At 40.9% G+C, this 17308-nt stretch overlaps 1 protein-coding gene across 2 annotated transcripts; it reads left to right on the top strand.

The window, feature by feature from the left end:
- The first annotated feature begins 4637 nt into the window (after window positions 1-4637).
- On the top strand, window positions 4638-16904 carry LOC137183543 (uncharacterized). 2 transcript variants are annotated; one of them, XM_067590689.1, is made up of 14 exons: window positions 4639-6355; window positions 7496-7624; window positions 8129-8248; window positions 8531-8593; window positions 8744-8857; window positions 10057-10170; window positions 10452-10618; window positions 11483-12143; window positions 13987-14129; window positions 15305-15365; window positions 15605-15813; window positions 15892-16078; window positions 16380-16475; window positions 16608-16904. In XM_067590689.1, the coding sequence occupies exons 1-14, from the start codon at window positions 6098-6100 to the stop codon at window positions 16755-16757; spliced, it is 2472 nt and encodes an 823-aa protein (XP_067446790.1). In that variant the 5' UTR covers window positions 4639-6097; the 3' UTR covers window positions 16758-16904. The 2 variants fall into 2 exon arrangements, with proteins under 2 accessions (XP_067446791.1, XP_067446790.1); XM_067590690.1 differs by lacking the exon at window positions 16608-16904 and having other exon boundaries at window positions 4638-6355; window positions 15892-16090; window positions 16380-16467.
- Window positions 16905-17308: the final 404 nt, after the last annotated feature.

The raw sequence follows: 17308 nt of genomic DNA, 5'->3' as shown, positions 1-17308 counted from the left end.
CCACCTACAGTACTGGAATTGTTAGAGACGCAGCTCTGGGCCTCGTGTTCTGATATCAATACATCTTAGAACTTAAAGAGTGTTTCCTAAAAGTGTCTCCATTAATGCTTTTAAATGTAAAGGACCAGTGTGTAAGATTTAGTGACATCTAGTGGTGAGGTTGCAGATTGCAGTCACCTGAATACCCCCCTCATCCCCACCTCCTTCAAGTGTGTAGGAGAACCAACAGTGGCTGCAAAACTTGTGAAAAACGTGAAAGCCCCTCTCTAGAGCCAGTGTTTGGTTTGTCCGTTCTGGGCTACTGTGGAAACATGGCGGTACAACATGGCGAGCTCTGTGGAAGAGGACTTGCTCCCTCTGTAGATATAAAGAGCTCAATCTAAGGTAACGAAAACACAACAACTCTTATTTTCATGGGTTTATACGAATGAAAACTTAACTCGTAAAGTGTACAGAGACTTTCAGGGTGATGTGCACTTTAAATAAATTGAAATTTAATAAGGAAATGTAGAAAATTCAATCAGGACAAAGTTTTGATCCTACTTGGATCTTCGTCACACCCATATTTATACATCCACGTTCACCAACAGGCTGACAAGCTCTATGATGACAGATGTGTTTCACCACACAGGATAATCAAATACATCTTTATGTCCTCATGTAAAATAGTCATGAAATATACTTTGTCATATTTTTCTGACAACTTCCAAACATCAGTGAGGTTGTGCTACTGTATGATTATGTTGGGAAGCAACATTTTTAACAAGATCTTGGTTCAAAAACACACAACATGCAGCTTCAGATCAGCTGATGAAGTTTCAAACCTCCACAAACCAACAAAGACACAGGAGGTATTGTTTGTGTTGGAGGAGTTGTGGGCGCCAAACCTGGATTAATCCGAGACTTGGCAGTGAGACGCTGCAACAGAGAGACAGAGAAACAGAGAAAGCAGCAGATGTTCTGAGACTGTGCTGATAAAAAGCGACAAAAAGCTGATTGACTGTGAGAGTGTGTATGACTGCGTCAATATTCTCTGTGTCTGTGTGAATAGAGAGTAATTTTCTAGATTGTTCTCTGGGGAAACTCGTTTCCTTTCCTCTTTTATTGCGTGTCATTTCTAATTTGGCCCGGCTGTGCAACCTGAGCCGAGGCAGAATGAGTCCCGCTGCTGTTCACCCAACACTCGAGAACAGCCTGCAGCTCCTCCAGGAAAAAAATTCAACTCCACACATTTTAAAAGGGGCATTCAGCAAGGATTTTACTGTTCTGTGGCGCAGACAGACTGCGATACAATATATCTGCCGGGGTTTCACCAGCTGCTCAGACTTCTGTCCGGCCTCAAATTTTCTCTTGGGGAAAATTTCATGACAAATCAGAGAGCAAAAGGGTAAAAGCATCCCAAGCTCTGCAGCAGGAGAGAGCTGCCAGACACAGAGAGTTTAAAAAACCTTTAATGAGCACTTAAGATGATACATTTTTAACAAGATTAACTTTGCAAAGCCCCCAGTAGCGCCTCCTAGAGGCTGCAATATTCATTACAGTCCCAATATGGAGCTGCTGGATGGAACCAACCAACCATGTGTCTCTCATTTACTGTTTCTCATACATTCAAAAGTTATTGCACAATGTACAACTGACCTGTTTTAAACTGATTAAGTATGGTTAGTGCACCACTCACTCGTTTCCCATTTATAGAGTGTTTTTCAGATGGATAAATAATGTAGGCTGATGTTATAAGCTTTTGTAGATTTACATGTCCTGTGAGTGTTAAGTGTTTATGCTGTTCGTAGTCATCATATCTGGGGAAGCAAATCAACTTAACTAACAAAGTTTCTTAAGGAGACACAGTACTGAGATGGAGGCAACTATCTCAGGTCATTTTCAAACCTGTAGTTTGTTTGCTCTGGTCCGAATCGGTGGATGAGTTGGTGAACTTGGTGCATTTTCCCCTCGGTTTGGTTTCCTTTCACACTGAGAAAAATCCAAGCGGACCAAAATGCATCACTACAAGCAACGTGACAATGTAATGGATGTATAATAAGAGCTGGATACGGTGCCGCCACTTAGCTTTGCTTCCGATTTTGCCCAGTGGCCACTTGTGGTATTGCAGAGAAATAGACCACCATTATAAAGAGATAATGGTGTAAAACTTGACAGGACACCTTGAACTGCAAACAAAGTCAATTAGGACTCTTTCTATTATGAATTTTTGCTCCATGGAGGTTTTATATTTGTGAAACTTTCCTCGAGCCAAGAAAAGCAATTTAAAAATCCGTGACATCATCACAATGCCGAGCGGGAACTCTCGGGCGAGGCCAACGAAAGAAACGCTACTGTACATATTCAGTGGGCCGCATACCCCCGGAAGTAAACCTTGAAGCTAGAGACTTTTTTGGTGTATGCACCAGGCGAGCAGTTCTTACTGGATTGAAGAGGCGCCATTTTTAGTCCAGTATCCAGCTCTTATATCCAAGGAGAATTTTCACTCTGCTCATTAGTCAGATGTGTCCAGAGTGGAAGAAAGAACATAAACACCTCTGGCTAAAAACAACGTTCTTCATTGTTAGTCCTGGTCAGGCCTCGATTCATTCTCCAGTGAGCTGCTAGCAGCTGTTAAATTCTCTCTTCTGCATCACAGTATGCGAAGCTCACCTGGCTGCGGCGGAGTACACCTTGTAGTTGGGTTGGATCACGTTCCCACCACAAACAAACTGCTCCAGAGTTTGTTTTGGTACTGGACCGAGATCACCTCCTTGTTTTGGTTCACACTCGAGTACTCCATCTGTATGCATTCATGTACCATCAATGCATTTTACTAACTTGGCTTCTTCCCCAGAGTTTTTTTTTGTGCTTTCTCATCTCGCAGGAAACCCTGGGTTGCAGGCCAAGCCTTTGCGGTCCTTCGCAGTCCTGTTGGCATCCTTCCCTGGCTATTGCTACTGCTATTGCTGCTGTTATTATTATTGTTATGATTGTTGTTATTCTGTCCCCTGTTGATTGATTGATTGATTGAATTACTGTGTTCAGATCTGCTCAAATGAATCGCACCAAGAGGGAAAACGAACCAGAGTCCAATTAAACTGGACTAAAAAGCGCAGGTCTAAAAATGCCCTTATATTTATTGTCCAGCTTTGGAGATTTCTGCTTCCGCCCCAGACACATCTGACCAACAAGGAGAGTGAACGTTCTCATCTGGCTTGTAGTGATGTGCTTTTGTTCACTAGGATTTTGTATGGCGACCAGAGCAAATGAACTATAGGGTTGAAAATGTCCTACGACTATCTGGATGGAGAGATACTGTAGCTGTAAGAGAGAAAAAAGGGTGAACTGACTCTTTAAATGGACCAGTATGAACGAGGCCTGGGTGTATCTGAGGAACTAAAAAGTTCACCTCCGTGAAGAACCGACCATCAAGTCCCAAAACACATCAATGCAACTGAAATTCCTGTCTGTGTGTAATGGAAGACCATCTGGTCCAATCAGCCAACGAAAAGTAAAATCCTGTCTGCAGCTTTCTGGCTCCTGATAAACTTTCAATCTCATGGATCTTTTACTCAGATTGGACTTCCTGGATCATATTTCACCAAGTCACTGGTACCACATGTCCCACAATTAGAGCTGTAACAATTAGTCAATGAATTGATCAGTCAATCAAAAGAAAATTGATTTTTATTCATCCGTTTTGTTAATCGCTTAATTGATTCAGTAATTTTTCAAGCAAAAATGCCAAACGTTGGTTGGTTCCAGCTTCTTAAATGTGACTATTTGCTGTTTTTCTTTGTCATATATGACAGTAAATTGATTATTTTTAGGTTTTGGACGGTTACTCGGACAAAACATGCAAATTAAAGACATCACAGCGCACTCTGAGAAATTGTGAATGCCACTTCTTCACTATTTTTTTAGCATTTCATTGACTAATTGTTTAATCGATTATGGAAATGCATTTGCAGCCCAATGCATCCGTTTGCATTGCATGTTGATGTTTCTTCTCCTTCAAGCTGTGTTGTTTTCATGGTCTGGTCACTTGGAGTGTGTCAAAACACCCACGTCTTCTATGTAATCAGGATCAGGATACACGTCTGTCCTATTTCCAAACTGGATGTGTTTAAAATCTCCAGAAAATCCTACATTTCATGATGTTTGCAACCTGAATCAGCACAACCTCAGAACATCTTCTGTCTATTTGATGCATTCAGTGTCAGAGGAAATTAGAGGGCTTATTTTTTTGTAAACAATGTTTTTGGTCAAATTTGAGGCAATATGCTCATTAGCTTTAGTTGTTTTTCTTGTGTAACTGACAGACCTTGCAGTGAACAGTATCCAGCTGACAATGAGATCTGTGGATTATCCTCAGTAACCAGACACACAGAGATGTAGAACTTTTCAAAAGCCTTTTTTTTAATCTTTTAGCAGCACAAACTTAATCCCATACCCCTCCACTGTGTTTTGATATTATTTCATAGGCGTATATCTCCAAAACTGTCTCTACCTGGCTATATATGGACATATACCACAGGAAGTGAGTGAGAAAATGTTTCTTTTTCATGTCAAGGACCCTAAACTGACACAAATTAGACCACGGACCCCCATTTGATAAGATTTTTGCTTTAAGATGTTTTATTACTGAAAGTGTATGAAACTCATGACTGAAACAGTCATACATTCTGTCATTGTGTTACTTATAGATGGAATTATAGTGAAAACTAATTATTTCACTTTTTGCTGGGGAGCCCCCTCAAGGACCCCTGTGGGTCCCTGGACCCCACTTTGAGAACCACTGCTTCAAAGCATCAAAATCAAGCAGACTGTGATAAATAGGTAAATAAAGTTTAGACCTTTTTCAGTGTAAATAACAGAAACCAAGCTGCCTCTGATGTTCATACAGTAAATATACAGTAAAAATGTCTCACTGCACTGTTTTAAACCTGATAAATATACAGATGCTGCCCTCCAGTGAGAAGCTGAAGCAGTGCACATGGGGGGAAATTTGTTTTTAAATTCAGGCTCTTTAAAGGCACAGCTTGTATTTGTCCACCATGTAAATTAAAGATATTTTAGTGTCACTCCCTATATTAAAAAAAAACCTGCAGATGAATTTGGAGTGATGGCGTTTGTTTGATAACCATAACTGATTTTCAGAGGATTTTACCCCCTTTTTTGGGCTGATCTGAATCTTTCAGAAAGACCAGGAGGCCCACACCAAAGAGAATACATGATGTTAGAACAACATGCGGTTGAAATTGTGTCTTTTAAGACATAAAAAGATATAAATGATTTCTGAGCTGATATTGATCCTGGTGGACTCTCTTTCCCTCATACCAGTACAAAACATCCAAATATGCAGGACATTTAAGGCATCACCACAGGCTCTAAGAGGCATTTTAATAAGCATTTTTCATTAATTTGATATTTTATAGACAAAACTTTAGTGGCCCAGAGGTGCAAAACACGACGACATTGTGTTTCCTGGAATGTTGTGTTTTGCACCTCAGGGCCACCGTACGAACGATTAATCGGTAATGAAAATAATTATTAGTTGCAGGCCTGCTTGTCTTCATTCAAAATGAGTTATGAACATGAAACCTTGCTAAAATTATTATTAGTTTGATCGAGTAGAGTCTACTCTGTATACAAACAAAAAAAAACCCTATTAAACATTCATTTAACTCGGACCAAATTATATTAATTAAAGCACAAATATTAGAACAAAAACACCGGCATGACGTCACTTTCACAACATGTGAAACACCTGTTTAATCACACCTGTCCGTTAACATCTATACCGGATGTTAAGTGGGTTTATCATTTTGGTATCATTCATCTATTTTCCCGGATATTGACTCGTTGTGATGGCAGACATGCTGAGTTGTTTGGTGGTGTCACGCGGACAGGTGTGTCAGCAGGTCATCGTTGTCCAAGAAGTTCTGAGTCGAGGGCAACTGGACTTGGTTGAAGATGATTTGAAGACGTGTCGCCTTTCATGTGAGCGGCTTCTTCAGGTCTAACTGACTGTTTGGGAGTTTCAGGTATTCAGTTATCAAGGTGAGACCGCTTGTTCGTCAGTCTCCTGGCTGTTGTAACGACAGTCGTTAACATGTTGGAGTCACCTGAGATGTGTCAGATTGCACCTGTTCTCATCTGTCTCTCCGCTGACATCACTGCTGGTTCTTTCTGCTCCTGCCTTCCTCTTCCTCTCTCTCCGGCTGTGTTCGTCTGTCTGGATGTCGGGATGGGCAGCGGAGCGTCCGTCAGTGAAGTATCCCAACCGGAGAGGCTGGAAGGCGGTGTGAGGGCAGAGCCTGACCCGCCCCGAGCCTCCACACCGGCGGGACGGAGCGACGACACCCTGCAGGTAAATATATGTTTATTTCATTCATTTTATATAGAATAGATAGACTTTATCAGTATCCAGTAGTGGTGGAAACTAAGTAGGATATATTTAGCCTACTACTGCACTTAAGTACAATTTTGAGGTACTTGTACTTTACTTGAGTATTTCCATGTGATGCTACTTTCTATTTCCACTCCACTACATTTCAGAGGGAAATATTGTACTTTCTACTCCACTACATTTATTTAACAGCTTTAGTTACTTTTCAGATGAAGATTTGACACAATGGATAATATAACAAGCTTTTAAAATACAACACATTGTTAAAGATGAAACCAGTGGTTTCCAACCTTTTTGGCTTTTGACGTCTTACAAAAAGCAGTGTGTAGTCGGGGTCACATTTCACATGTCTATGAGTTGTTAACAGCTCCACCAAATAGTGATTTTTCCTTCTAAACTTCTCACATGCTTTCATTTCAATAAATGTTCAAATGATCCAATATTTCAGCAAAAATCAAAGATTAGAGAAAAAGTCCAAAAACTGAAAACAGATTTGTGTATCAGAACTTTGTTTTTTCTTCTTTCCTCTCCCATTAATCATCTCACGACCCCTCAGATTTATCTGCTGACCCTTTGGAGGGGCCTCGACCCCTAGGTTGGGAACCACTGGACTAAACTAGCTAACTGTATATAAAGTAGTGTAAACTAGCTCCACCTCCAGCAGCTACAACAATAACATGCTGCTGTAACACTGATGCTTCACTATTAATAATCTAATGATGTCATATATAATAATATATCAGTCAGAGGGACCAGACCACTACTTTTACTGCAATACTTTAACTACATCAAGCTCATAATACTTATGTACTTTTACTGCAATACTTTAACTACATCAAGCTCATAATACTTATGTACTTTTACTGCAATACTTTAACTACATCAAGCTCATAATACTTATGTACTTTTACTGTAGTAGGATTTTTCATGCAGGACCTTTACTTGTAATGGAGTGTTTTTACATTGTTGTATTTGTACTTTTACTTCAGTAAAGGATCTGAGTTCTTCTAACACCTCTGGTATCGATGACATTAATCGAGTCTGGTCTGGAAATCAGTGACCTTCTCCTCCTTCAAACTATTATTTCTGATGTGTTTTCAGGCAGATGAAGAAGCAGTGAAGCCTGACAGCCACACTGTGGACATCCAGTCTTTAAAGAGTGAAGAGTTCAACACTCAAAGGAAGGAAGAAGAAGAAACAACACAAACAGTCATGAATACAGCAGTGAATGTGAGAAGCTTTTTAAAATGTTCACTCACACATTAATAATGCATCTGTCCTGTTATCCAATACAACTATTACATCATAGTATCAATATCTGTTACATCTCTGTTATTTGGACAGAAATATTTACACTTACAGTATGTCAAATTTAAATTATATGTAGGATTATACAGATTTAGAAAATACAAAAAAAGCTAATTTTATTAAAATACTTCATAAGATATGAAAAAATATTTAAAATGTCCTAAATTATTTTAGGACATATGGGGAAAATGTAATATATGAACATTGCATCTGATGTGTTTCTTCATTTTTTGTTGATAATTATGAGATTCGAATTTTCTATATATTTTACATTTTTTTTTTTTTAAATAATGAAAACTGCTTTAAAGCTGAACTTTTTTGGGGTGATTTTAGTAAATAAATTCAATAATTTATTGAGAATTGTTGCTATAAATGGGACAAAACTAACTAAACAGTAAAGTGAGATGTTTGAATAATAATCGTCAGGAAACTGTGGACGAAGGTGAAGAAGTGTCTCTGGATTTTGAGACTTTCCTCCACAGCAACGGGACGCTCTACAGCTGCTTCAACCATCACGGAAACAGAGTTTATGTTGACGAGTCGCAGGTAGGAACTCATGGAGAGAAAAAAACATATTCTACTGGAAAAATAAATACATTATAGACGTCTGGAAAAACAATACAAGCTAGTGTGCATGTTTACGAGCCGGCAGTGATGGAGATTATTCAATCAGAAATTTGATTTTGTTTGTTTACCTTATGTTGAGCGATTGAGGTCACTTATGGAGGTCAAAGTTCATTTGTTTCCTCTGTTTTCTGCATGCAGTCTGGTTTATGGTTATTTTTACACATGCAGCTGGACTCCTCATAGTTACTCTGTCATTAACAGAAGCTCCAGCCCTTTCCGAAGGAGTGGCACAGTCAGGGACGCTTCATCACCCCCAACAATGAGGTGCGTCTGTTGGTAATTGATTTCAGTGCAAATTAAATAAATGTTCTGAGATTTTCAGACAAATCAGACAGACAGACAGACAGGATATGTTGGTGTACATGGAGAACATGCTGCAGGGTAAAAAAAAAAAAAAGTATTTTGTCCCTTTAGAGCTCCGGTCAGCCGCAGACTCAGACCAGCAGCCAGCCGGCGGTCAGGGAGGACGACCGCATCGGCAGCATCTACATCCAAGGCAAAGGGACCGTTATCACCTACATGTTTGAGGTGAGACAGAGCTGCCACACTCCAAACACTCAAATTTTGACTTGATGGTTTACTTACTTACTGATACTTGACACCCCTCCTGGAATAAAGGCCGTCCACAAGGGTCCTCCTCACAGCCCCAGACTCATCTAACCAATTCTTACTACTGACTTTGTTTGCAATCTCACTGCCTCTAAAATTCAGTTTGTGCTCTGCTTGAACTCACAGTTGCAGTAAAGACCCAATGAATGTCTGTCGTTGTTTCTAAGATCCCTTTTTTTGTATGTTCCTCACATCCAAGATTATATACAGACTAACCAAAACAAAGTGCTGCCTGGCACAAAGTAAGTTGTTGGAAAGTGTCCTAAGTTGCACAGTGATGACTGAGAACTGGTGGAGGCAATGATGTGTAATTTGTTCGCTTCAAATGGGTCTAAAGACAACGTGTAGAATTACTTAGATTGAATACTGATATCTAAGGATAGTCTGGCTCCAGGAATACCAATCAACTCAATGGCTCGTCTGTTAGGACAGATGAATACAGGCCGAGATAGTTTAAACTGCTGAGGGATGAGGCATCCACATGCGGCCAACCAGTTTCTTTAGAGTAGACTCAGGCCAGGTGGGGGGGACAGAATGCGAAGTGAATTTTATAGGTGTCACAATTGCACACAAAGTCAATGGAAAGACCAGATTAGACGCAAATTTGTCGAGGACAGTGCAAAGTAACACATGTGCGCACTTGAAAATGTTGAAAATGTTTCAACTTGGGTGAAAAATTTTGCATGCATCCCGAGAGCGAGAGAGAGACTGGACGGATATAACAGAAGTCTCTTGTTAATTCAGAGTTCAGTCAGTGTGTCTGTTGCTAGCTAGCTTACAGCAAACGTACAGTTTATACATTGGCTGTTTGAGGATAACAAACATAGTCCGGCGATGAAATTTTTTGTGCAAATGATGGGAAGCAAATATTCGCTTCCGAACACAACTAATGTGACTAACAAAAAAGCTACAACAAAGATACAACTTTAAGCTAGTATGTGGCACCTCCTTTTGTTGTTTATACCAAATTAGCCAGCACACTTATATTTAGTTATGTGTTTTATGCTCTTTCTAGTGCTACATTAGGTTTTTTTTCTTCAGTTTAGTTTTAAGTGAAGGGTTTCAATTCTTGAGTGCTTAATCCACATGTTCTTCTGTTATGTTCTGGTGTTTTCCAGGAGAGGGTGAATATCTGCAGGTTCTGGGATCTCCAGGCGGGCGTCTGGCTGCTGCTGCCGCTGCAGTGGGAGATGAACGTTGAGTTCGTCCAAGCCCGAGTCCAACGAGTCATGGTGAGGAAGACTCTGCTGCTGCTTGGTGTGTCTTTCCTCTAAACAGTTCTCAGTGTTTTTATGATCAATCAAGGCTCACAGGAGTATTAGTTCAATCTAATATCTGCCAGTTCAGTTTCCCTCCTGTTTTGGAACAGTTGTGGAAGCTGTAAATGTGCCCTTGAGCAAAACACTGAGTGCCGAACTGATCTATACTTGTCAGCTTCCAGTACAAATGTTAAACTGTGAATGTACACCTAAAAGGAACTGAAGACAAAGGCTGTGCTTGGTTTTTGTTGCAGTCTGCCCTACCAGGCCTGGTGGACCAGAAGGAGATCACTGCAGCGCTCAGACAGTGTAACTACGACCCTGAAGAAGTCATCTCCGTCTATCTGACCATGTTCGGAGAAATCCTCCTGCAGGCTTCTCCCAGCGCCGATCACAACTACACCGACCTCAACTCCTTCAGGTCCGCAGAAAACGCAGGATTAGCTCCAGAACTACATTCAACATACCTGTAATTCTGCTGCTAGGCTAGGAGCTCTTTTATGCTGTAATGCTCAGTCCACACAAAAAAACTCTGAAAAACTGTTTTGCTGATTGTTACCGCTGGTGTGGCAGGTTTGTCCTGAGGGTGGCTGTCTGTAAGGTTTTAGACTTTCATTGTAGGCTTAGTTGTGCTTTTAGCTCAATGCTAATAGTAAAGTCGAGATGAAATGGAAAAAAACCTTTTTAACCCTTCTAGATCACATCCCCGGTCATATTGTGCACCTACTTAACAATATATGCCAAAAAAAACCCAAAAAATCAATTTCTTTGTATACTTAAATCAAAATCCAATGCTTACGTAGGCTTGAACCAACCAATAATCATGACATCCATCCATCAATCAATCTTTGACTTTTAGTGGCACAGAGCTCAGACTCATTACGACACGCACACTCAAATCAAAATCCTCCCAAAGTTATGTCCTGCTTGTCTATCCTGTTTCACTCGGAAATACGTCATGATACAGAAGTTAGGTTCTCTCAAAATGCCGTTTCATCTGGACTTTAGAGTATGTTAGCATGTTAACGTGCTAACATTGGATTTCAGAGTTAGAACTGTAGAATTGTTGAATTTGTGTCATCAGGCAGTGTTGTCTAACAGTTTCATTCTTGGTGATATTAAAGACTGTAACTTCCTTCACATAGCGGCTTCAACAAGCTGATGTTTAGCATGTAGCATGCTAACACGCTATAAAGTCGGAAACTCGTAATTACGGTAACTCCGACATGAACAGAGCAGGAGTCTCTTCATTAAACTGACCAAATGTCTCACTTTAACCCAACAGAGCCCTCCTGGAGAGGGACCGGGTCATTGAGGATCTGAAGCAGAAGCTCCAGACCAAAGAGAAGGAGGTGGACAATCTCTTCCAGAAGAACAGCTACCTTGCGAGGGAGGTCCGTTACCTGAATGACGTCATCCAGCACCTGAACCAGAAGCTGGCCGAGCTGGAGGCCGACAAGCAGGAGGCACGAGAGAAGATCCGATCCCTCCTGAGCCGCCGGGCTCCTGCTGTCCCGCCTGTGAAAACCGTCACCAAGCCCACCGTGGACCCCGGCCAACTCCGCCAGGTGAGCCGACTGACCCGTGAGCTGAACGTCTCCAACAAGCAGCTTCGATCCACAGTTCGCCAGGCGCTGACCGACATGAAGAACCAGCTGGAGCAGCTGAAGGACGGCGTGGGGAAAGTGGCCCAGGTGGAGCAGGAGGCAGCTGGGGAAGTGGAAGAACTGCGATCCCTCTACAGGAAGGAAGCGGTGGAGAGGAAGAGTCTGTACAACAAGCTGCTGGAGCTGCAGGGAAACATCCGCGTGTTCTGCCGCTGCAGGAAGAGCTCAGCATCCAGCTCCTGCCTGGAGAAAACGGACGACCAGGAGGTGGTGGTCGTCCAGAAGGGAAGCAAGAAGAAGTTCCAGTTTGACAAGGTCTACCCTTCCAGTAGCACACAGGTAATACCTTACCTTGACCTCTTCAACCCTTCTGAAGCCACCAGCATTGTTTAAACACCCTGAACTCAACTCAAACTGATTGAAGAGTTTCCAAAGAGACCAAATATGTCAGACAGAAATTAGGAGAAATGGGAATAAATGATTAGTACTTGGAAGTGTCTGTACCTCCGAAACTCCCTACTGTATATCATTATCCAACTGATTTATGTAGCTATACGACACCACACCCTTAAACACCCTATGTCCTGTGGAAAATATAAGAAGTGTTTAAGTGGTACAGACTGAAATATCTCAACAACTATTGGATGGATCTGCATAATATTTTGTACACACATTCATATTCTCCTCAGGATGATTTATAATAACTTTTTGTGATCCTCTGATCATCTAGCACCATCATCTGATCAAAATCAAAATCGTCCAGCACCTTGGTTTGATTTTTTAATTGAATACTTGCAAAACTAACGACATTCCCATCAGCCTCAGCTGTACTTTGCGTTGTGTGCTAATCAGCTAATGTTAGCATGCTAACACACTCAACTAAGATGGTGAACATTAAACCTGCTAAACATCAGCATGTTAGCATCTTTACTGTGAGCATGTTAGCATGCTAATGTTAGCATTTAACTCAAAGCGTCGCTGTATCAAAGTCCAGTCTAGCAGGGCTGTAGGGTCTTGTTTAAAGGTATTTGTTCAATTATTTATTATGTAGATATTCTTTTTTTATATTTGTTCCATGAGAGAAACAAAGACTATCTGTCTATTGGACTTACAGGGTATTTCAGAAATGCAGAGGGGTGCAGCACCATGAAGGTGAAACATATGAAATAACCTATACTTTGCACATTTTTGATAGAACAGAAATACAGGTCTATACTACTCTATACTTCTAATTAATAAGTCATATTTTTTGGGAACAAGATATTTTAGTAGTCTCTTCTGCTATGTGAAGCACTAGTCACCATTATTAAGTTCAGCAAAGTGTTCTCCTGGTTTAAAGATATGATTACAACATCCTTTTCTTTATTTATTTTGAAAAACCTCAACCATTTTTGGCATTTCCATTCAAAAAATCTTTACACTCATTAATTTGTGTAATTATTGAGAGCCCCCACAAAAATATTTTTAAGGTTTTTGATGACACAGTTTCACACACAAGAAAAAGGCATTTCAAGGAAAATTTAGCTTCACACTTAAACCAGGTGTTTGATGAAAAGACTTCCATGCTTTTGGTTGAATGTGCTTAGCCTAGCTTAGCTCAGTAACTGGAAGTGGGGGAATGTAGTTTGACAAGTAATATTAGCTTTCTAGAGGAGCTAACTCGTAGTCAGCTAGCACTTACTGATATTGAATGACCCAAAGGAGAATCTTCTATCTATCCTCTATCTATCTTAGATATAAGTAGTTAAATAGCATAAGGCTAACAGTTAAATCTAGTCCTGCAAACTGTTTAGCACCAGAGTAATGTCTAATTTGGGAAGGCCAGCAGCCTTTACGAGCTGCAGCACTTAACGACCTCTGTGCCGTTATGAGCTGTGTACCCTCCCAGAGCAGCAGTGCATGTCCGCTATTAAAACTGATTGGTTTATGATTTATTTGTGAAACAGCTCTTTGAAAGAATGACACAGTCTCATAAGATTTAATTGAAACATTATTTAAAGAGACAAGTCATGCTGTGATCAAGAATCTCTTTCAAATGGAACAGAAAAGTTAGAAAAGAGACATCAGTCCAACATCAGCCCTTCTTTATTATTTTAGATCTGGATTTTGTGAGACAACTTTCTTTTTTGCTGATTTCCATCCAACATCATCTTCATCTTCCCCTTCTGCTTCCTCTCTGCAGGAGGAGGTGTTCGCGGGGACTCTGCCGGTGATTACTTCCTGCGTTGACGGATATAATGTCTGTATTCTGGCCTACGGACAAACTGGCTCCGGGAAGACGTACACCATGATGGGCAGCAAAGGGAACCCTGGAGTCAACATCAGGTCAGAGATACTTGAGTACATTTACTCAAATACTGTACTTAAGTACCATTTTGAGGTACTTGTACTTTACTTGAGTATTTCAATGTGATGCTACTTTATACTTCCACTCCACTACATTTCAGAGGGAAATATTGTACTTTCTACTCCACTACATTTATTTGACAGCTTTAGTTACTTTTCAGATGAAGATTTGACACAATGGATAATATAACAAGCTTTTAAAATACAACACATTGTTAAAGATGAAACCAGTGGTTTCCAACCTTTTTGGCTTTTGACGTCTTACAGAAAGCAGTGTGTAGTCGGGGTCACATTTCACATGTCTATGAGTTGTTAACAGCTGCACAAAATAGTGATTTTTCCCTCTAAACTTCTCACATGCTTTCATTTCAATAAATGTTCAAATGATTCAATATTTCAGCAAAAATCAAAGATTAGAGAAAAAGTCCAAAAACTGAAAACAGATTTGTGTATCAGAACTTTGTTTTTTCTTCTTTCCTCTCCCATTAATCATCTCACCACCCCTCAGATTTATCTGCTTACCTTTTGGAGGGGCCCTGACCCCTAGGTTGGGAACCACTGGACTAAACTAGCTAACTGTATATAAAGTAGTGTAAACTAGCTCCACCTCCAGCAGCTACAACAGTAACATGCTGCTCTAACACTGATGCTTCACTATTAATAATCTAATGATGTCATATATAATAATATATCAGTCAGAGGGACCAAACCACTACTTTTACTGCAATACTTTAACTACATCAAGCTCATAATACTTATGTACTTTTACTGTAGTAGGATTTTTCATGCAGGACTTTTACTAGTAATGGAGTATTTTTATATTACTGTATTTGTACTTTTACTTAAGTAAAGGATCTGAATACTTCTTCCAACACTAGCAGTTGGTTATCTCTCTGTTTGGAACATGAATCGCTGTCAGGGGCCAAATGAGACTAATTGCGTCTCATTATGTGATGTGTTACCCGACAACAATTTATAAATACGTGATGAGGCGCAGCGCTGACAGAAAGAGAGTCGGTTTACACGGAGAGGTCGAGTTTCCTGTCAGAGAGGAGACAAACAACAGCAACATAACACTCTGATCATCACCACCGTCTCCTCTTTCCTCACGTCTGCAGTGAAACAGTGATGTTTGTGTGTGTGTGTGTCCTCAGGTCTATACGAGAACTGCTCCGCATTTGTGCAGAAAAAGAGAAGGTGTCTTACACTCTGAAGGTATGACCGTTGATTTAAAAGGGATTTATGGAAAATATATGTATATTAGTAAAAGATCTGATGCTCTGTTCTCTTACAGAGCCAATGTAGGAATGAATTAGCTTGTTTCTTAAGCCTTTATCTGGATTCATGTCTTGTTTAGCTTCAAATTTCCTTCTATTCATATAAAAGTAGAATCATCACAATTCATTTATTGTGGTCAGAACCGAACAGATGAATCTATTTTTATTTAATTTTAGATTTCCATGTTGGAGATTTATAACGACAGCCTGAACGACCTGTTGGCCAAAAGCCCCGGTGCCGCACTGGACATCCGAGTTCAGGGGAAGTCCGTGTCTGTCCCAGGACTGACCCGGGTCCAAGTCCAGACCGAGTCCGACATCCTCAACGTCATGGAGACGGGCGAAAAGAACAGAAAGATTGCCTCAACCAAGATGAACATACAGAGGTGAGTAATACAGAAATACCACCGATTTAAATTCAGAATTCATCATGTTATTAGCGTCATAATCTTCCTCATCCTCAGTTCCCGCTCTCACCTGGTGGTGGCGTTGGAGGTGGAGGGTTCAGACGAGGTGTCAGGACTGATGTCACGCGGTACGTTGACCTTGTGTGACCTCGCCGGATCCGAGCGGATCTCCAGAACCGAAGCTGAGGGTCAGAGGCTGGTGGAGGCGGCGGCCATCAACAAGTCGCTGACAGCGCTGGGACAGGTGCGATGACACGTACGCTGTTGTTATTCTCCATTAAACATCACCATCAGGGAGGCGTCTGATTGGTCCCAGACCAACTCCGTGATGTTGAGGTCAGGGTCAAAACCATCTGTTGCAGGACTCCTTGTTCTCCTTGTCGATGAAGATAGTTCTTTATGACTCCGGCTGGATGTTTGGGCTCGTTGTCATGCTGCAGGATACGTTTAGGGACCAATCAGACGCCTCCCTGATTGTGCTTTTTATACAGAGAAATAAAACAAGTGTTCAGTCAGGTCAAAGGTCGCTGTTGTTTCTCCTTCAGGTGTTCAGCGCTCTGAAGTGTAACGCCCTTCACATCCCGTTCAGAAACTCTAAACTCACCCACCTCCTGCAGCCCTGCCTCAGTGGAGACGCGAAGGTAAAACTCTTAATACCGAAGACTCGCATCCGTCCTTAAACAACCAACATATGAGAATCACTGTGCAGAAAACTACAGGCAGCATCCGCCATGTTTTATCGCTAACAGCTGTGTCCTCTGGTTTCTCCGCAGTGCTGCGTGTTTGTGAACGTGAGTCCAGACGCGAAGGACGTGGTGGAAACTCTGAGCACGCTGCAGTTTGGTTCAACCATACGACAGGTTTCACTCGGCAAAGTGACACAGAACATCGTACCGGCTAAAAACAACAAGACTGTCAAGTAGACGACAAACTGAAGCTCCAGCCGTGATATTTATTTAGCTCTTTAATCTTCTGTGTGATGTGTCACAGCTCAGGGATTTAGTGCTGTTTTTGTATACATGTGTACATTTTAGACAGAAGACAGATTACAGGAAGTGAGGGGAGACCCAGCTGATGTTGTGGTTCATGTATCGCCGGCGTTCATCAGGAGCATCCAGCAGGATCTAAATCAAGTTTTTAATCTGCATTTCATTTGTCATAAAATATAGAGAAATATACTTCAATTGAGTCTGGTTATAGTTTCAGAATTAATATAAAAAATATTTTAGTTTAAAGCGGCTATAATTGATATTTTTTGTAATAAGTGTATGAAATGGCAATGTAGTCATGAACCTACAGAGAATTATCAGTGACTCTGCAGCTTTATAGTGAGTTTCAGCTCATTGTTTATCTGTCCGGCTGCAACTTCACTGTTCTGGTTCACTCTCAGCTCTCCCATAGTGTCGTTTTTGGCCACAGCAGGCAGCTGTTTTCAGAGAAGAAGCTCTAAAAAAAAACCACTGTACACTACCTG

The sequence above is a fragment of the Thunnus thynnus genome, chromosome 5 (assembly GCF_963924715.1).
Source record: "Thunnus thynnus chromosome 5, fThuThy2.1, whole genome shotgun sequence".
NCBI classification, from domain to species: domain Eukaryota; kingdom Metazoa; phylum Chordata; class Actinopteri; order Scombriformes; family Scombridae; genus Thunnus; species Thunnus thynnus.
The sequence above is the reverse complement of the archived record's forward strand: the minus strand, read 5'-3'. Positions and strand labels throughout refer to the sequence as shown.